The 19564-nt window shown below is 41.5% G+C and overlaps 1 protein-coding gene across 1 annotated transcript in view; it reads left to right on the top strand.

Annotated features, from left to right (window-relative positions):
- Positions 1-19564, top strand: part of EML6 (EMAP like 6) — a 320117-nt gene that overhangs the window by 175293 nt on the left and 125260 nt on the right. Inside the window, exons 8-10 of the mRNA XM_067705051.1 lie at positions 14194-14395; positions 16981-17118; positions 18836-19092. Of these exons, the coding sequence (XP_067561152.1) occupies positions 14194-14395; positions 16981-17118; positions 18836-19092 (597 nt within the window). The remainder of the gene's footprint in view (positions 1-14193; positions 14396-16980; positions 17119-18835; positions 19093-19564) is intronic.

The following is a 19564-nucleotide window of genomic DNA, read 5'->3' as shown; positions in this document are numbered from 1 at the left end:
ATTGATTCCTTCTAGTGTATTTTTCATTTCAGTTATTGTATTGTTTATATCTGTCTGTTTGTTCTTTAATTCTTCTAGGCCTTTGTTAAACATTTCCTGCATCTTCTTGATCTTTGCCTCCCTTCTTTTTCTGAGGTCCTGGATCATCTTCACTATTTTCATTCTGAATTCTTCTGGAAGGTTGTGTATCTCCACTTCATTTAGTTGTTTTTCTGGGTTTTATCTTGTTCATTCATCTGGTACATAGCCCTCTGCCTTTTCATCTTGTCTGTCTTTCTATGAATGTGGTTTTTGTTCCACAGGCTGCAGGATTGTAGTTCTTGCTTCTGCTGTCTGCCTTCTGGTGCATGAGGCTATCTAAGAGGCTTGTGCAATTTCCTGATGGGAGGGACTGGTGGTGGGTAGAGCTGACTGTTGCTCTGGTATGCAGAGCTCAGTAAAACTTTAATCCACTTGACTGTTGATGGGTGGGGCTGGGTTCCCTCCCTGTTGGTTGTTTGGCCTGAGGCACCCCAACACTGGAGCCTACCTGGGCTCTTTGGTGTGGCTAATGACAGACTCTGGGAGGGCTCATGCCAAGGAGTACTTCCCAGAACTTCTGCTGCCAGTGTCCTTGTCCCCACGGTGAAATAGAGAACCCCCCTGCCTCTGCAGGAGACCCTCCAACACTAGCATGTAGGTCTGGTTCAGTCTCCTGTGGGGTCACTACTCCTTCTCCTGGGTCCCAATGCGCACACTACTTTGTGTGTGCCCTCCAAGGGTGGAGTCGCTGTTTCCCCCAGTCCTGTCGAAGTCCTGCAGTCAAATCCCACTATCCTTCAAAATGTGATTCTCTAGGAATCCTCCTCCTGTTGCCGGACCCCCAGGTTAGGAAGCCTGACGTGGGGCTCAGAACCTTCACTCCAGTGGGTGGACTTCTGTGGTATAAGTGTTCGCCAGTCTGTGAGTCACCCACCCACCAGTTATGGGATTTGATTTTACTGTGATTGCGCCCCTCCTACGATCTCATTGTGGCTTCTCCTTTGTCTTTGGATGTGGGGTATTTTTTTTGGTGAGTTCCAGTGTCTTCCTTTCGATGATTGTCCAGCAGCTTGTTGTGATTCTGGTGTTCTCGCAAGAGGGAGTGAGAGCACGTCCTTCTACTCTGCCATCTTGTTTTCGACTCCCTTTGCCCATTTTTAAATCAGGTTATTTGTTATTTTGTTGCCAAGCTGTAAATATTCTTTATATATCTTAGATATTAACCCCATTATCAGATATATGATTTGTAAATATTTTCTCCCATTGCATAGGTTGCCTTCTCTGTTAATTATGTCCTATGATGCATACAAGTTTTTAATTTTGATGTAATCCAATATATCTATTTTTCTGTGTTGTTACCTGTGCTTTTGGTGTCATAGCAAAAAATTATTGCCAAATACAATACAATTTCATGAAGATCTCTTAAGATTTCTTATAAGTGTTTTATGGTTTGGGCTCTTATATTTAGGTCTTTGATCCATTTTTGAGGTAATTTTTGCACATGGTGTTAGGTAAGGGTGCAACTTCTTTTTTTTCCAAAATATTATTTATAACTAATTTGGCAGCAAAACATGACTTACACTTATTATGAAGCTGTTTATTGTCTTCATATGTATGAATATTCATACCCTTCACCGCAGAAATATTTGATTTCAAGGTGCTGCCCCAGACTCCACTGGATCTATTACATGAGTTCCAAATCCAAAATTTTCAAAATTCCAAAATGCGCCTACCACCAAAAATTTCAGATATATGGGATGGTGGACCTCCAGTACATTTTCCAGTGAATATCAAGTTCTGGAATTTTCAAGCTGGGAGAGACATAGAGTTCCACATGATGTCATCACGTGAACTCTGTCACCTTATGATGAATAGAATGAAGCTCAGGGCCGTTGTAGAGTTAGAGCTGTAACTCAAGTCTCACACCAAACTCAGCAAAAGTGCATTTTGAGTCTGATCATTTTTAAAACAAATTTATGACCTAGGTAAAATAATGAAGCTTAAATGACTTACAGTGGCAGCAAAAAAAGCCAAAAATAATTCTTAAAGCAAGGCAATCAAAATGAATTACATCTATGGTAATAAAATACTTTGAGCTAATGGTTGTAAATGATGATGTCTAAAGGAGTACAGTAATTAGTCACACAGTGTAAGATGCATTATTCATTTACTTATCCATTCAATGAGCATTTATTAAGCATCTACTAAGTGTCAGAAACGTGCCTGGGAACTAGATAGGCTCTTCTAAAAAGTGTGCTTCATGCATTTTATTGGAGTTTTTTCTGTGTTTATTTTAACTCCCAACACATGTTTATTGAATTGTTGCTATGTCTAATGAACCGTAGACTCTGAATCTGGAGATATCTTGCATTAGGTCAAGCAGCATTCCCTCAGTGTTGAGCAAGAGAAGGAGGCTGAAGTCTCGAGGATACAAGATGCCTCTTCTTAGCCTTCTCACCATCTCCTCTGCCCCCTCACTGGTCTGAACCACCATCTTGCGCGCGGGCTACTGCAGTTGCTTTATAACTTGTGTCCCTGCTTCAGCCGTTATTCTCAGAATAGCAGCTGGAGGGAGTTGTTGGAAATTTACATGAGCCAGGTCACATTTCCTCAGAACCCTGCCACGATTCCCATCTTCCGAAGAAAAGGAGTACACATCCTTAGGATGGCCTACCAGGTCCTTTCCCCCTCAGGCCTCCCGCCCTCTGCTCTGCCCTCTGCCCAGGCTGCTCCCTCTGCCCGCATCACTCTCCCCAGGAATCTGCATGATTACTACCCCTCTCCTTTGCTCAAGTGAAGCTGCCCTGATGACCTTATTTAAAATTGCAACCCACTCTGCCTCCACCGTCCCGCACTCTTGATCCTCTCTTCACAGATCTTCTTTTCACCTTGTAACAAACAGTATAACTCACCTGTTTGTGATGCTTATGGCTGTTGTCTGTTTCTACAAGGGCAGGAGCCTCTTTGTTCACTGATGCCTCCCAAGCAAGCACTTAGAACAGTGCCTGGCACACGCAGGTGCCCTGGAAACGGACCAATGATGAAGAGTGCATCGTGTGACTGGAGTGCACGGTGACAGGTGAAAGGCTTCAGAGGGAGGAACAGATAATATCTGTGTTCAAGCTTGGCCCCCACGGACCAGCAGTAGGAGGTCATAGAAAGGCTTAAGGGGGTGAGTGTCACGGTCAGGGCTCCACCTGCTCCAGAGCAGAGAGTGGACTAGAGTGGGGCAGGATCAGAGGTGGGAGCGCAGGTGACTCTTCCCCACTACCCATTCTTCTTATTGCCATTTTTCCCCCTCAGAGTACATTGAGGATCATTCTGTCCAGTGGTTCTGAAACAGGGGCGTTTTTATCTTCTGGAAGACATTTGGCATTGTGTGGAGACATTTTTGATTATCAACTGGGAGGGTGCTACTGGCATTCCTGAGGCCAGGGACGCTGCTAAACATCCTAAAATGACATATTGCAATGTTAGACACCGTGACTAAGAATTAGCCAGCCCCTAATGTTCACAGTGCCGCAACTGAGAAACCCTGGTATAGAAGGTTCAAAGGACCAACTCTCAAATCTGAAAGCAGCCTTGTTGGTGATAGAAACAAAGCAAGTATCTTCTGTGGTTCTCCTGGTCCCCTGAGTGCTTCATTGCTCACCTCCACTCCCATCGTATCCATCACCTCTCCCTGTCTGTTCACCTTTGTCCTTTATGGCCTCCTGCGTCACTGGTGTTCTGAGCAAGTGGAAGCCCTGCAGAGGAACGTGCAGGAGCTGCAGGTGGTGAGGTGTGCCACCCGAGGAGCGTCGCCTGTTGTTTGTTCAGGCTTGGTGTGGGACGTGGTGTCAGAGAAGCAGAGGCTGACTGTCTGGTTTGTTCTGGTAGTAATTCCCCTGTAAACACTCTGACCGAGCCGGCCTCCTACAAAGACCAGCCTGGGTGTTCCTTCCCTGGGGTGAAGGCAGCGGGCTTGGCAGTGTGTTTCTGTCCTCTGGGGTCCCGTTAGGCTGTGTGGATCCTTCAGTATTCCTGAGGCTATGGGATTTGGGATCCTGAGGAGTGGATTTTGTAGAGAGTATCTGCTGGAAGTTCTCAGGCAGAGAGCCCTTGTAAACAGGAGCAGCAGGCCATGGGCACTTCATGCTGCAGGCTCGTGGTGCTTTGTGCTAGGCGCTCTGCATGCAGGATCCCGTATTTGTGCAGCAGCTCTGGGGGTCCCCAGGCACGGCTGGCTCCTGGGGCATGAGCTCTGCCTACTTGCAGGAGGGCCCTACACTTGGTTTAGTGCTTGCTGTCATCATCTTGAAATTCTTTTTTTTTTTTTTTTAACATCTTTATTGGGGTATAATTGCTTTACAATGGTGTGTTAGTTTCTGCTTTATAACAAAGTGAATCAGTTAAACATATACATATGTTCCCATATCTCTTCCCTCTTGATCTTGAAATTCTTAATCAGTTTTAAACAAGGGGACCTCACATTTCCCTTTTGTACTGGGCTCTGTGAATCATAAAGCCACTCCTGTTCCCTGGTCATTGGTGCTCACGAATCCCTGGGGAGATGCCCGCCTTCCCTCCCTCTTGTTCCCCTTAGGTTCCGAACTCTGCCTTCCACATTACCCTAGGCCGCCAGAGCCCCTGGCCCACCTCCAGACTCCCTAGGCACCTCAGCCACCTCCTGCTGGTTGTGGGGGGGGGGCGCAGTTTTCCCACACCCCCTCCCAACACTCCCTCTTCCCTCTGAGTGAAATCTCTCTCCCTCTTGTCCTTTTATTACCTTTTATCTGGGGCGCTCCTTAGTACTTCACCTTTAATAAGATTAGGTTGGTAGGAGAAGGCCATCATGCTCTCTTGTTTGATCTTTGGTACCATGTCCTGGGTGCGCATCCACAGAGAAGGGAAATACCTTTGTGGGGAAGAGAGTTTGCTCCAGACTGGCACTGCCTGAATCCTCATTTTATCTCCATCACCTGCTCGCTCTGGGACTTGGGGCAAATAAGGTAAACTGTCTGTGCTGTAATTTCCTCATTTATATATTTCCTGTCCCTACCTATGGCCTGGTGCTGTCCGAGGGCCTCCTCCTGAGTCACTGTGAGCCTTCCTGGGCACATGTGCAAAGCTCTGGGTGCAGGGCTGGGAATGTCTGGGAGAACCGTTCCTGCCCATTTACAGAACTTGCTTGTTTGACTCCAAAAGGATTTCTCAAAGTTGCACTTATTTTTGGCTATCTGCTCATCAGGCGTTCAGCTTTCTAATCTACTAGAGTGGAGTTTTCCAACGTTTGGTTGAAGAACCACTGCATTAGAATCAGCCTGGAAATCTGAATTTTCAGCAGTCTGACTAAAGTCTGAGAACGCACACTAGTTTGGGAACAGCTTGATAGTGGTTGGTTCTCAACAAGTGGTTCTCAGCCCTGGTGAGCTAAAAATAACTATGCCCAGCTCCACTCCAGAGCAACTGAGAGGAACTTCTGAGTAGGGTCCAGGCATCCATGTTTTGTTTTGTTTTGTTTTGTTTTCGCCCACGCCGCGAGGCTTGTGGGGATCTTAGTTCCCCGACCAGGGATCGAACCCGCCCCCTCAGCAGTGAAAGCATAGAGTCCTAACCACTGGACTGCCAGGGAATTCCCTGGGCATCCCTGTTTTAAAAACACTTTCTGTGTAGTTTCTGATGGACAGTAAGTGTTGGAGCAACTGCTCTTGGCCCTTTACCATATATCAGGCCTCGGTGCACCAGATTTAAGAACACTAATAAGTATCAATACCAACCCCCTCCCAGCTGCCAGTCTTCCCTTCTTGGGCCAAACAACTGAGGGAAATAAACCATTTTATTCTCCAAAGAGTTCTCTTTGTCAGATATAGCCTTTCCTTCTGAGAGTCGGCAGTGCTGGCACATCAAAATGACCTAGAGAGGTGGGATAGGGAGGGTGGGAGGGAGGCTCAAGAGGGAGGGGATATGTATGCATATGGCTGATTCACTTAGGTGTACAACAGAAACTAACACAGTATTGTAAAGCAATTATACTCCAATAAAGATCTATTTAAAAAAATGGTAACAAACAACACGACAAATAAGTTGTAACACAAGGATGTAACTAAGAGACTCAAGGAAAGGCAAAAGCAGCAACTTCATAGCTCGTGGTGCTGACCCTGCCTGGGGATGGAATCTGACCACACGCACAGCAGGTTGTTCTCCATTGAGATGTGAACTCAATAAAAACCTGCTGGGTAAAAATAATAACAACTGATATTTATTGATTAGTTCCCTAAGTACCAGACACTGGGTCAAGTGTTTAAATATACGATTGCATTGAATCCTCGTAACAGGGCTGTGATATGTGAGTGCTAATGTTCTCTGCAATTTACAGGTAGGGCAACTGAAGCTTTGAAAGGTTAAATGCTTGCCATGTCACAGAGCTGGGCTATAAATCCAGTCCATGTACTTAACCATTCAATGACCTAGTGGAAAATAAGCAATGTCCTTTAGGTCTGTGTTGATACTCATGATACTCATGGACTAGATCTCCCATGCCCAGGTTTCAGAATTGTCACAGAGGGGATTGAAAGGATACTGTTTCCCACTCCCTGGTCTGAGTATAAAATCCGGGCAAAGGGCTGGTGAGAATTTGATCTTAGCCTCTAGGATTTTTATGTTGAGGTGGGTGGTTGCTCTCTACTGCCATCTGCTGGCTGTCTGGACCAAGCACAGGCCAGAACCCCGCATTTCTCATCGTAGAACTAGCGGCCGAGAAGGCCCCCGTGTCCAAAATGTGCACCCCTCACCAATTCAGCAAAATGCTTTCAGTTCATTCTGTCAAGAGTCTCTGAAACATGCACTTTTTAAGAAGAAAGGAGAATTTCTGTAGTTTAAAATAATTAGGATGGTTTTCCCTGGCTCTCTTTTTACTCCTGGTGGATTTCTAACTGTAGTCCAGATAATACCCTATATTTGTCTGACTCCCAGAGCAGAAGATAAAGAAACAAAACCAACTTAATACTTCACAAAGCAATGGTCACCTCGGCCAGCCTGAGGTGACCAATAACGTTCCTAAACGGGACGTTATTAGGAAACTTGAATACAGCTCTCTATCCACTGAGGTGTCCTTAGGAAGTCATTCCTTTTTTTAAATTTTTTTTAATTTTTTTGTTGTTTAATTCTTATTTATTTATTTTTAACATCTTTATTGGAGTATAATTGCTTCACAATGGTGTGTTAGTTTCTGCTTTATAACAAACTGAATCAGCCACACATATACATACGTTACCATATCTTCTCCCTCCTAGGTCTCCCTCCCTCCCACTCTCCCTATCCCACCCCCCCAGGCGGTCACAAAGCACTGAGCTGATCTCCCCACGCCATGCGGCTGCTTCCCACCAGCTATCCACCTCACGCCCAGTAGTGTATATCATGCCACTCTCCCACCCCGTCACAGCTTACCCCTCCCCCCATATCCTCAAGTCCATTCTCTAGTAGGTCTGTGTCTTTATTCCCATCTTACCCCTAGGTTCTACATGACCTTTTTTTCTTAGATTCTGTATATATGTGTTAGCATATGGTATTTATTTTTCTCTTTCTGACTTACTTCACTCTGTATGACAGACTTTATGTCCATCCACCTCACTACAAATAACTCAATTTCATTTCTTTTTATGGCTGAGTAATATTCCATTGTATATATGTGCCACATCTTCTTTATCCATTCATCCGATGATGGACACTTAGGTTGCTTCCATCTCCTGGCTATTGTAAATAGAGCTGTAATGAACATTTTGGTGCATGACTGTTTTTGAATTATGGTTTTCTCAGGGTATATGCCCAGTAGTGGGATTGCTGGGTCGTATGGTAGTTCAATGCAATCCCTATCAAACTACCAATGGCATTTTTCACAGAACTAAAAATTTCTCAATTTGTATGGAAACACAAAATACCCCAAATAGCCAAAGCAATCTTGCAAACGAAAAATGGAGCTAGAGGAATCAGGCTTCCTGACTTCAGACTATACTACAAAGCTATAGTAATGAAGACAGTATGATACTGGCACAAAAACAGAAATATAGATCAATGGAACAGAATAGAAAGACCAGAGATAAACCCACATATATATGGCCACCTTATCTTTGATAAAGGAGGCAAGAATATGCAATGGAGAAAAGATAGCCTCTTCAATAAGTAGTGCTGGGACAACTGGATGGCTACATGTAAAATAATGAAATTAGAACACTCCCTAACACCATACACAAAAATAAAATGGATTAAAGACCTGAATGTAAGGCCAGACACTATAAAACTCTTAGAGGAAAACATAGGCAGAACACTCTATGACATAAATCACAGCAAGATCCTTTTTGATCCACCTCCTAGAGAAATGGAAATAAAAACAAAAATAAACAAATGGGACCTAATGAAATTTAAAAGCTTTTGCACAGCAAAGGAAACCATAAACAAGACCAAAAGACAACCCTCAGAATGGGAGAAAATATTTGCAAATGAAGGAACTGACAAAGGATTAATCTCCAAAATTTACAAGTCATTCCTATTTTAAATGGTTCTCTGGGAAGTGAGAGTGGCCTAGCATCCTGTCTGTCTCTGTAGGTAGAGCCCTGGGGTCGACTTGTCTGATGTGACAAAATCCAGTTTATCTCTTTGAAGAACTGAGTGTTTGTGGAGATCCTGAGCTGGTCTCCAGAGAAAATGTTCACAGCTCATTAGGTTTATGTTGCAAACAATGAAAATGAAACGACTCCTCCCCTGGTTCTCTCTCTCTCCTTCTTCCCCTGCCCCTACTTAGTCAGAAATAATCCATTATCAGTTTAAGTTCATTGCCTTTGCTACATGTAAATCTTCTCCCTTTTGTTGGTTAGTTCAGTGGAACACTTTTTTTCAAATGAAATCCGCTAGAAAACACAGACTGTGAGTTGTTGAGAGAAAAGCAGGGGTTGGATCCTCAGGCTCTGCCTCTCGCCCCTCATTTCCCTGCGCTCTCCTTGCCAGGCCCCTGCAGCTCTTTTAGGAATCCAAGAACTCCCTGGACACAGTCTGAAAACACAGTTGGGTGCTGTGTAGTTGGACTGCCTCATCAGTCTAGGCTGAGGTGGAAGGTTCTTTTTTGTTCTAAACCTCTTAAAGACAAAGCAAATATTTTTAAAATGTTAACACATTGATTCCATGTGATGGGTTGTTGTTATAATATTCTTGACCTTTCTGAATTTGTTCCCCAAACAAGAAGTTAAAAAATAGTGGGGGTGGTGGGGAGAAAAGTGTTTGTACACTGGATCAAATACAGTGCTGGTCCTTTGGAAGAAATTCTGTTTTCAAGCCATTTAGTCTTAGGGGATGGAGGAATACACTGTTGGAGGAAAATGGGAAGAACTGGCCTGTTCATGCTTGTAGTAGTGCCTTGGGTGCCAGGCCTGCTTGGAAAGGGTGAGTCTTTAGGACAGTCAATGGAATTATAAAAGGATTGTGCTTTGAGTATTTTGGTAACAGTTAAAATATGTAACATTGCTAAGATATATAAGATGTGTATATATATAGCTGTATATATGTATGTATATATCATTTTTACTGATATAATTGACATATAACAGTTTCAGGTATACAACATGATGATTATATACAATGTGTGTATATATATAATATATATTATATTACATATATTATAATATGTATGTATTATATGTGTTGTCTATACATAATGGATATATTTGTCTCAAAGCAATGACCACAATAAGCCTAGTTAATGTCCATTACCACACATAGTTACAAATTTTTATTCTTGTGATGAAAACTTTTAAAATCCACTTTCAAGATACATTAGCTACTCTCAAATATACGTTACGATATTACTAAATGTACATTGTACATGTTCATCATGCTGTCCATTACACCCCCAGGACCTGTTTATTTTGTAACTGGAAGTTTGTGCCTCTGACTACCTTCACCCATTTTGCCTACTGCCCACCCCTACCTCTGGCAATCACCAATCTGTTCTCTGTATCTGTGAGTTTTTTGGGTTTGTTTTTACTTTTATATTTTAGATTCCACATAAAAGTGAGATCATACAGTATTTGTCTTTCTCTGTCTGACTTACTTTGCTTAGCAGTATGCCTTCAAAAGTCACCCATGTTGTCCCAAATAGCAATAATTCCTTTTTTTGTAGCTGAATGATATTCTATTGTATATGTATGTATCACATTTTCTTTATCCATTGATGGACGCTTAGGTTGTTTGCATGTCATGGCTATTGTGAGTAATGTTGCAGTGAACATGGGGGTGCAGATGCCTTTTAGAGTTAGTGTTTTTGTTTGCTTCAGAAGCAGCAGTGTTGGATCATACAGTAGTTCTATTTTTAATTTTTGAGGAACCTCCATGGTGTTACCCATAGTGGCTATACCAATTTACATTCCCACAGTGCCCAAGTGTTCCCTTTGCCCCACATTCTTGCCAACACTTGTTATTTCTTGTCTTTTTGAAAAAATAACAGCCACTGTAATAAGTATGAGATAACATCTCATTATGGTTTTGTTTTTTGTGTTTTCGGCTGCACCCTGCAACTTGCAGGGTCTTAGTCCCCTGACCAGGGATCAGACCCCTGCCCCCTGCAGTGGAAGCATGGCGTCCTAACCACTGGACCGCCAAGGAATTCCCTCATTGTGGTTTTGATTTGCAGTTCTCTGATGATTAGGGATGTGGAGCATCATTTCTTGTTTCTGTTGACTATCTGTATGTCTTCTTTGGGAAAGTGTCTATTCAGATCCTCTGCCCATTTTTTAATCAGATTGTTTGGGGGTTTTTGCTATTGAGTTGTATGAGTTCTCTATATATTTTGGATATTAACCGCTTATCAGATGTATGATTTGCAAATATCTTCTCCCATTTGGTAGGTTGCCTTACCATTTTGTTGATGGTTTCCTTTGCTGTGCAGAAGCTTTCTAGTTTGATGTAGTCTCACTTGTTTACTTTTGCTTTTGTTGTTTTTGCTTTTGGTGTCAGAGCCAAAAAATTATAGCCAAGACTGATGTCAAAGAGCTTACCACCTATGTTTTCATCTAGGAGTTTTATGTTTTCAGGTCTTATATTCAAGTCTTTAATCCATTTTGAGTTTATTTTATATGTTTCTTTTGCATGTGGCTGTCTAGTTTTCCCAACACCATTTATGGCAGAAACTGTCCTTTCCCTATTGTATATTCATAAAATGAATATATATATCTCTGCTTACAAATGTCTGGCTCCTCCTTAGAGTGCAAAATCCATGAGGGCATGAGCCTGGCTTGTTTACTGTTCAGGCTCCAGTCTTGGGCATGTAATAGGTGCTCAATAAAAATTTTTTGTATAAATAAATGAATATATCCTTCCTTCTTTGAAGGGTCTTGTTGAGGGTGGAGATGTTGTCTTTTATTTCTTGGTCTCTCCAAGACTTGAGAAATGTTTGTGATTTGAATGTTTTATTTTATTCATTCATCAATTCTTATTGAGCATCTACCACGTGCCAGACACTGTGCTAGGTACTGAGGATACAGCAGTGTATAAAACTGAGAAAACTCTTGTTTTCACAGACATTAGTGAGAGGAAATGGACAATGAATATAATAAACTAGTAAATTCTTTAAATTTTTTTGCCAATTTTGGAATATAATTAATATCCCTATTTACTTCCTATTTCTGAAGAACAAAGTATTATACCTTTCCTGTAATAAAATTGTAGATGATGCAAAGCCTGCTGGGGAGACAACAAATTCACCCCCTTCCTAGAGAAAATAAGAACATGTTAATAATAAGGCATGGGAAAAAGATAAGGATGAGAAAGGGACAGTAGCAAAAGGATTGTTTCCTCCTTAGCTGAGCTTCCTGCCCTGTTAGCCTGCCATCTTATCCCGACTGCTTTCCCCACACATCTGTCCTTTTCAATCTTGAAAGCCCGTCGTGATGTTTGCAGTGGAGGATTTTGAGTGACCCTGAACTAGCCGTTGCCAAGGTATCCCTACTTACTACTCACAGCAGGAATAATAAATCTGCCTGTGTGCTGTCTCCTTCCATTTCAAGACACATAATAATGAATTCAGAGCAGGAAGTAAAGAGAGTTATCTCATGTAATAATAGCCTTGTACCCTAAAAAAAAAAAATACTTTTTGTAAACAAATTCATTATCTCATTGGATACTTTCAAGACCACAGTGAGTTGAGATGAGGATTTCAGGAACTTCCCTGGTGGCGCAGTGGTTAAGAATCCGCCTGCCAATGCAGGAGACACGGGTTTGAGCCCTGGTCCAGGAAGATCGCACATGTCACAGAGCAGCTAAGCCCGTGCACCACAACTGCTGAGCCTGTGCTCTGGAGCCCGTGAGCCACAATTACTAAGCCTGTGTGCCACAACTACTGAAGCCTGCGTGCCTAGAGCCCATGCTCCACAACAAGAGAAGCCACTGCAATGAGAAGCCCGTGCACTGCAGTGAAGAGTAGCCCCTGCTCACCGCAACTAGAGAAAGCCCGCACACAGCAGCGAAGACCCAACACAGCCAAAAATAAGTATTAAAAATAAATGAGGATTTCAGTTATGGTGTCCAGATACCCCCAATTAAACCTTATATTGTCCCATCATTTGTCCTGGATTTTTTTTAACAGACTTTATTTTTTTTAGAGCAGTTTTAGGTTCACAGCAAAATTGAATGGAAGGTACAGAGATTTCTCATTTACCTCTGTCCTCATACACACACAGCCTCCCTATCGACATTGCCCACCAGAATGGTACATTGGTTACAGTGGATGAACCTGCATTGACATATCATCACCGAAAGCCTATAGCTCACATTAGGGTTCACTGTTGGTGTTGTATATTCTGTGAGTTTTGACACATGTATAATAACATATACCTACCATTATAGGTCCTACGGAGTTTCATGGCCCTAAAAACCTTCTGTGTGTCTGCCTATTCGTCCCTCTGTCCTAGACCTTTCATTCTGTGATAAAGTGTCATTATAATTTTAGATTTGAAAATATTTTTGATAGAATTATTTAATAGGTTTTTCATTATAGTAAAGCTGCTTTCTTGGTTAATAAATATTTTACAAAGTTATGTAAATTTAATGATTTCTAGAGCCTACTTTTACTTGCAGAGGGGTCCTGATTTGGATGATAAATTACATGGTCTCCATAATTACAATCTGCATTTACGGGGAGAAAAACTGGTCCCCAGAGAAAAGGGGACTCTCCCTGGTATGTCTGGCCAATCGGGTGTAGAGCAGGACTGAAGTCCAGGTGTTATGATTTCTGGCATTTTCTACACAAAAGACACAAAGCCAGACGGGGAGACAACTCAGATCTCAAAGCTTATCACATCCTTAAGTAGTTTAAAGTTATGAAAGTGGGATTGCTTCTGCATTTCTAATTCAGACATGAGAAAATTCACTATGTACGTAAATAATGTAGCCGGTGAGGAATAGAACAGACTGAGAGAAGCCCAGATCAACACGCAGGCAGGCAGGTGGGGATCTGCCTGAAGAGGATGGAATAATACGGAGGAAGGTTGGGTTTAAAAGGGAGTACTGTGCTCTTAGAGAAGATTCCATAAATCGTTAAGTCAGTGAGGAAAAACATCTTCAGATGTTTGATGGTATTCTGAGATTGAAATTAGAGTTTCATTTGCATATTTCTGGGACACGGATGCATCTATTTATCCAGCAGAATGAGTCTAGGTTCTGATCAAATACATACTGAACTTGCCTAATATGATAATCAACTGTCCTGTAGTATCACCCACGTATAATTTTATTACAATGTTAGCATCCTAAAGATTGAAGTGATTATTAACTTTTCCATAGCAAATCAGAAGGAAATTGTTTCATAGAGGGTTGGGTTTTCATAAAGACCAATTCCTGTTCTTATATTCACTTTAAGGTGTTGTATTTAATATAGACCCTGCTGTAGAAACACAGTTAGCCTAAGTCAGACAGGAAAGAGCAATCACTCCTTTACAAAATAAATCACAAGGGGTCGGGGGAACAACTAACACACAGAAGGCAGTGGTCAATAACACAGGGTGGTGTGTGGAGTTGATTCTCCACCCCCAGGCACTGTTCAGATGTGTTGCCTTAGGTGCTATCCCGGTGACAGGGTATTAACTTTAGGTGTTTTATTTGTGAATGGTGTGGAGATATGCGTTTATTTTATTCATTTATTTTCGTCAGGCCTCTCTATCCGGAGTGTGTGCTGGAAAGCAGACCGCCTTCTAGCAGGGACCCAGGACAGCGAGATATTTGAAGTGATCGTGCGAGAACGGGACAAGCCAATGCTGATCCTGCAGGGCCACTGTGAGGGGGAGCTCTGGGCTCTGGCCCTGCACCCCAAGAAGCCGCTGGCTGTGACAGGCAGCGATGACCGCTCTGTCAGGTGAGGCCCTAGAAGTGGTGGCTGTAACCTCACTCACCTCCCTGGGATAACAGATTCAGTTTGCCCAAATTTGTTTATTACTTTCAGAGAAGGATAACCCACAGTGCAGAACCTCACAATTTCCAAACAGAATGTTAAGCCATTTTGCTTAACAACAGTTGGCTTCTTGACCTTTTCTTGTTGCTATCTTTCTTTGGCTCCATCTTAAGTCAAGAATATGTTCTTAGAAGTGAAAATTCACTGCTGCTGGTTAGATTGGCCTCCAGGTCTCTTCCAGCTGAAGATGTAAGCTGAGTGCACTCATCTGTGATAAGATCATGTTTCTTCCTGTACCTTCGGTCCTGCTGAAGGCAGCCTGGCAATTTCACAGCTGAGTCACTCATCAGTTTAGTCACAGACTAAACATCACCAAGAGAACTGAAATTCTGATTTTCAAAGTCGTCTTTAGCACGTGAGTCATTAATTCTTTCTTTGCTCAAAATTCCCTGTGAGAATTTACAATGTCTTCAGATCAAAGGAAAGTGCGGGTTCCTAAGAAAATATGCCCATTTTTTTAGGGCCTCAAGTGTTCTCACTATGGATCACCTGTTATTTGAGAACACGACAGTAGTAACATGAGCAAAGTGATTATGCTTCCACTGTTCTTGAGACTGTTGAAAGACTGATTTGAAAGTGTGAGATGAAGACTATTCCACTGATTCCAGTATTTCCGTACTACTGAGCTTTAAGTGTGCTCAGCAATAAGCAGGCCAGAGAGTCCGTGACAGTGAGAGGAAGAGACTGATTGATATTCAGTTGATGGATTACTGCTTCTGGGTTTGAATAGCTAAAGTGGAGCACTGTATACTAGACTAAAGGTCACTGCTCCCCCCCCCCCGCCCTTATTCTGTATGTTTGTGAATTGAATCCAGTTGCAATGGGTATACTCATTAGAAAAGCATAAATCCAAAGATAAAACCATTTTTGAGTTTCTACTGAGCACTAAAGCCTCATCAATCTAAAAATCAGTGAAAACGATTACAATTTTCTCTTCATGTGACATAAATGTTTATTTGGCTTTTACTTCTCTACACTCACTTCCTCCTCCTCTCTTCCTTTTCCTTCCATTACTCTGAGCCAAACCAATGCCAAGTTATTCAGACACCCAAGAAACTCGATTCATACCCATCCAGATAGAAGGGACTTCAAGGAAGTTTTTGGCTTTTATATTTTAACAACTGTGTTGAGTCTTAGAATTGCAAAGAGCCCTTACTGCCAGAATTTGTATTACTTTCCTTAACCATTAATTTGGCTAAAGTTTTAAATGGCATTTTTACACTGAGTATTGAAATGTAGGAAGGGTATAAGTCATAATTTCTTGATAAAGATTAGCTTAGCGGCTTTATAAGATTAGTGCAGTTTGCTGAGGAGTGATGGTTTCTTCATGCTAGTCAAGCAAAGCTTACATTGCTTAAAATAGTACAAGGCTAAAAGCAGCGTGAGATTATGAATAATGGACAAGGTATTGAAAGCATACCATAAGCTTTAGGCTGAACAGTGCAGGCTGCCTAAGGGATAAACTATTCACGGCGCAGCCCTGCATTGCAAGGCGCATGCCACCATCCCTCCTGAGGGCGGAATGCATTTAGAGAAATTGCACCGCATTTGACTTATTCGTGGTTCTTTATGGCAGGACTTAGATTCTCAGACCCCCTCGCAGATACTGTTGTTTGCACGTTAAGAGAAGACTGTCTTCAGAGTAGTAACAGAGAGAGGTCAGATGCCGCAATTGCGTCTCACATGGAAACCCTTATTTGGGTCTTCAGATGTTTAGTTCGTGTTCTCTCAGTTTGAGGTGCCTGGATTAGGTGTTCCAAGGAGCTGCTGAAAATTCTGTGAGTGGCACTTGCACTTGACCTCTGTTTCTCCAGCAGTAGCTGTGCTCATCAGCCAGGGGCACGGCGAAGTATCCCCCGCCGCCCCGGCCCCAACCAAGAGGGGACCCATCAGCAGTGGGGCGCCCAGGTTGCTCGTGAGGAGTGACAGCATATGACTGTGTACAGCCAACTTTGGAACCATCCTGGGCAGGGGTATCATTCGTTCTTCTCCATCTAAAATACTTCTTGCTCAGGAGGCCAGCAAATGTAATGTGTATTTCAATCTGTATGTGCTTACATAACACAGTTACTAGAATGGAACTCGTATTTTTTTTTTAAAAAAAAATCAATAACAGCATCTAGTAGTACTTCTTATCCTATAAGTGTTATTAACAGCCATTGGTATAAATCCAGAACAATTTTTAATCTCCAAAGTATAATTTTGTGTGAAGTAGTGTTTAAAATTACCTTATTTTATGCATCTCAAAATCTTTGGAAATGTTATCTCATTTTATATTTCTTGCTGGGTATTTCAAATGGTGAGAATCACATAAAGATAGACTAATCACTTTCCCAGATTCCCAGACATGCCAAGAGGAAGGACACTGGTGTGAGGTTACTGCAGTCTTTCTTGTTATTATCGCAGTGGTGAACAGGCCTTCGGCCTTGGGCTGGCTGATGACTATGAGAAGTTGTTTTGTTTCGTCTTTGACTTTGAACTGTGCTTAGGCTGTGGAGCCTGGCAGACCATGCCTTGATCGCCCGCTGTAACATGGAGGAAGCGGTTCGAAGCGTTGCTTTCAGCCCCGATGGATCTCAGTTGGCCCTGGGCATGAAGGACGGATCTTTCATTGTTCTCCGAGTCAGGCATGTACTGATACTGAAAATGACATTAGAGATATTCTTTTGTTAAAATTAATTCTCCTGGTCAGAATGTATGCCAGGACCTTAGGAAAAATGCATTTACTGTTTTGAATAGGAGCACTGTAGATTCACAACCACCTGTCTATAGTTACAAAGTCCAAACACTCTGAGCGTCCGAAGTTCTTTGGTAACTTGTTTGGCAGCACTGCATGACCCAGTGAACTGGATGTGCGATTGTTTACAGTCTGTTAATCTCTTAGTAGGGATAGTCATGTATCATCTGATTTGCTGCAAAAATATTAATGTGTTCAAAAGGGGTTGCTGTCTTAACTCCTACTGGGGATGTTATGTAATAGATTGTATGCAAACCTTTCTAAAATCCAATGAATGATAAACTCCCAAGCTTGTCTGGTCCCAGGGGTTTTAGATAAGAGATTATGGGCTTGTAATAAGCCAAGAAAAGAGGAAGAAAGACGAAAGCAGCCTCCCAACAGCACTAAATTTTTAGAGGTAAACTTAAGTCAAGATTTTTCTACCTATAATCACCAATAAAATGGAACATTTCGTATTTATCAACCTCCTATATTATTTCTACTGGAAAAAAATTATGACCCACCCTTGTAATTATTTGAAAACATTGGTTATTCTTTTGGATTACACATTTTGTGATTACAGAAAGTAAATGTAGCTGTAGATTAGATACTGCATCTCTCACACACAGCAAGTTCTATGTAGCTCTTGGCATGGTTTATTACACTAAATTCTCATCACCAGCCACACAACTTATTACCAAATGGGTGGGCAGCATTTTCTTTCTTTGCTTAGCGATGTGTGAAAAGATAGCTAATTACCAAATTTTCTTTTTGATGGATTTCCCAAGCTAAAAAACAATCCTCCCACACCTATTTTATGGCATTATAGTAAACTATAATGCTATTAGTAAATGATGCAGCAGGTATGAGAAATTATTATGTGGAAGCAAATATTTGGCATTATTTATGCATTCAGTTCATTTTAGAGTTGATGAAGGCATCATTACTAGTTCAGGGGACCTGCTAGTCATAATCTTGTCTTATAGCTATGGGGGAAAAGCCTCAGTGAGCTTTCAAATAAGAGTAGAAATTCTTACCAGAAACTTATCAGAAAGGATATGGAATATTCCAGTGATTCAATGTAGGCATTATTGACCTTTCATAGTGAAAGTTAAATAATTACATAAAAATTCAACATTAAAAAAGTAGTTTTCCTCTTCTGCTTTTTGGACTTGCTCTTTCTACAATAAGCATCAAGCTTAACAGTCACTGGTTTCTTGTTCTTAAAGTATTAGAAAGATAGTTTATTTTTATGTTAACCTTGATATGTTTTACCTTTCTCTGTGACATATTTTTAAAACAATTTTACAAACCCCAAATTTTAATAAAAAGTTTTAGAGAAAAAGAATACATATAATTGAACATGAAAGCAAAAATGCATTTCATTAAAATTGTTTTGTTTTTTACTTTGGGAGCCCAAAATATTATTTAAAATGTTTAATTTCTCCTACATTGGCCATGAACTAAATAATGTTTTATATCTTTCCATAAAAGTTAATTCTGTAATTCCTGTAGTTTTTCTCTCCCTTTCAAAGTAATTTTTTTCTGTGGCACACAGATTTTAAAACATGACTTGGGGTTCCTATCTCTAGATTTGCTGCTTATCGCTTTGCTTTTTATTCTTATAGAGATATGACAGAAGTGGTTCATATCAAAGATCGAAAAGAAGTCATTCACGAAATGAAATTTTCTCCAGATGGTTCTTATCTGGCAGTGGGATCCAATGATGGCCCAGTAGATATCTACGCTGTCGCCCAGCGGTATAAGAAAATAGGAGAATGCAACAGGTCTCTCAGTTTCATCACACACATCGACTGGTCTTTGGATAGTAAATACTTGCAAACTAATGACGGTGCCGGAGAACGGCTGTTCTACAAAATGCCATGTAAGTCACAAGGGCAATGAATGTTTGTACAAAGCGCAACTCTGAACCATGGCAGAAAATTTATGAGGATATTCTTAGGACCTCAGGGCAAGGAATGTTTTCTGAAACAAGACCCTCAAACCACAAACTCTCAAAGAACAGATTCATAAATTGGAACACATTAAAATAAAAAATTATTGCACAGCAAAAGAGACCATGATGGGCATAAATACTTGGAATTGTTATAATGGACAAAGGATATACATGAACAATACAAGTTTGAACTGTACCAGTCTACTTCTGTGCAGATTTTTTTAGTTGTAAATACTACAGTACTACATGGTAGGAGGTTGGTTGAATCTGTGGTTGTGGAACCATGGATGCAGAGGGTCAACTCTAAGTTATACATGGATTTTTGACAGCATGGAGAGTTGGTGGCCCTAGCCCTCAAGTTGTTCGAGGGTCAGCTGTACACCTATAATATATAAAGAAT

The sequence above is a fragment of the Pseudorca crassidens genome, chromosome 14, assembly GCF_039906515.1.
Source record: "Pseudorca crassidens isolate mPseCra1 chromosome 14, mPseCra1.hap1, whole genome shotgun sequence".
NCBI classification, from domain to species: Eukaryota; Metazoa; Chordata; class Mammalia; order Artiodactyla; family Delphinidae; genus Pseudorca; species Pseudorca crassidens.
The sequence above is the reverse complement of the archived record's forward strand: the minus strand, read 5'-3'. Positions and strand labels throughout refer to the sequence as shown.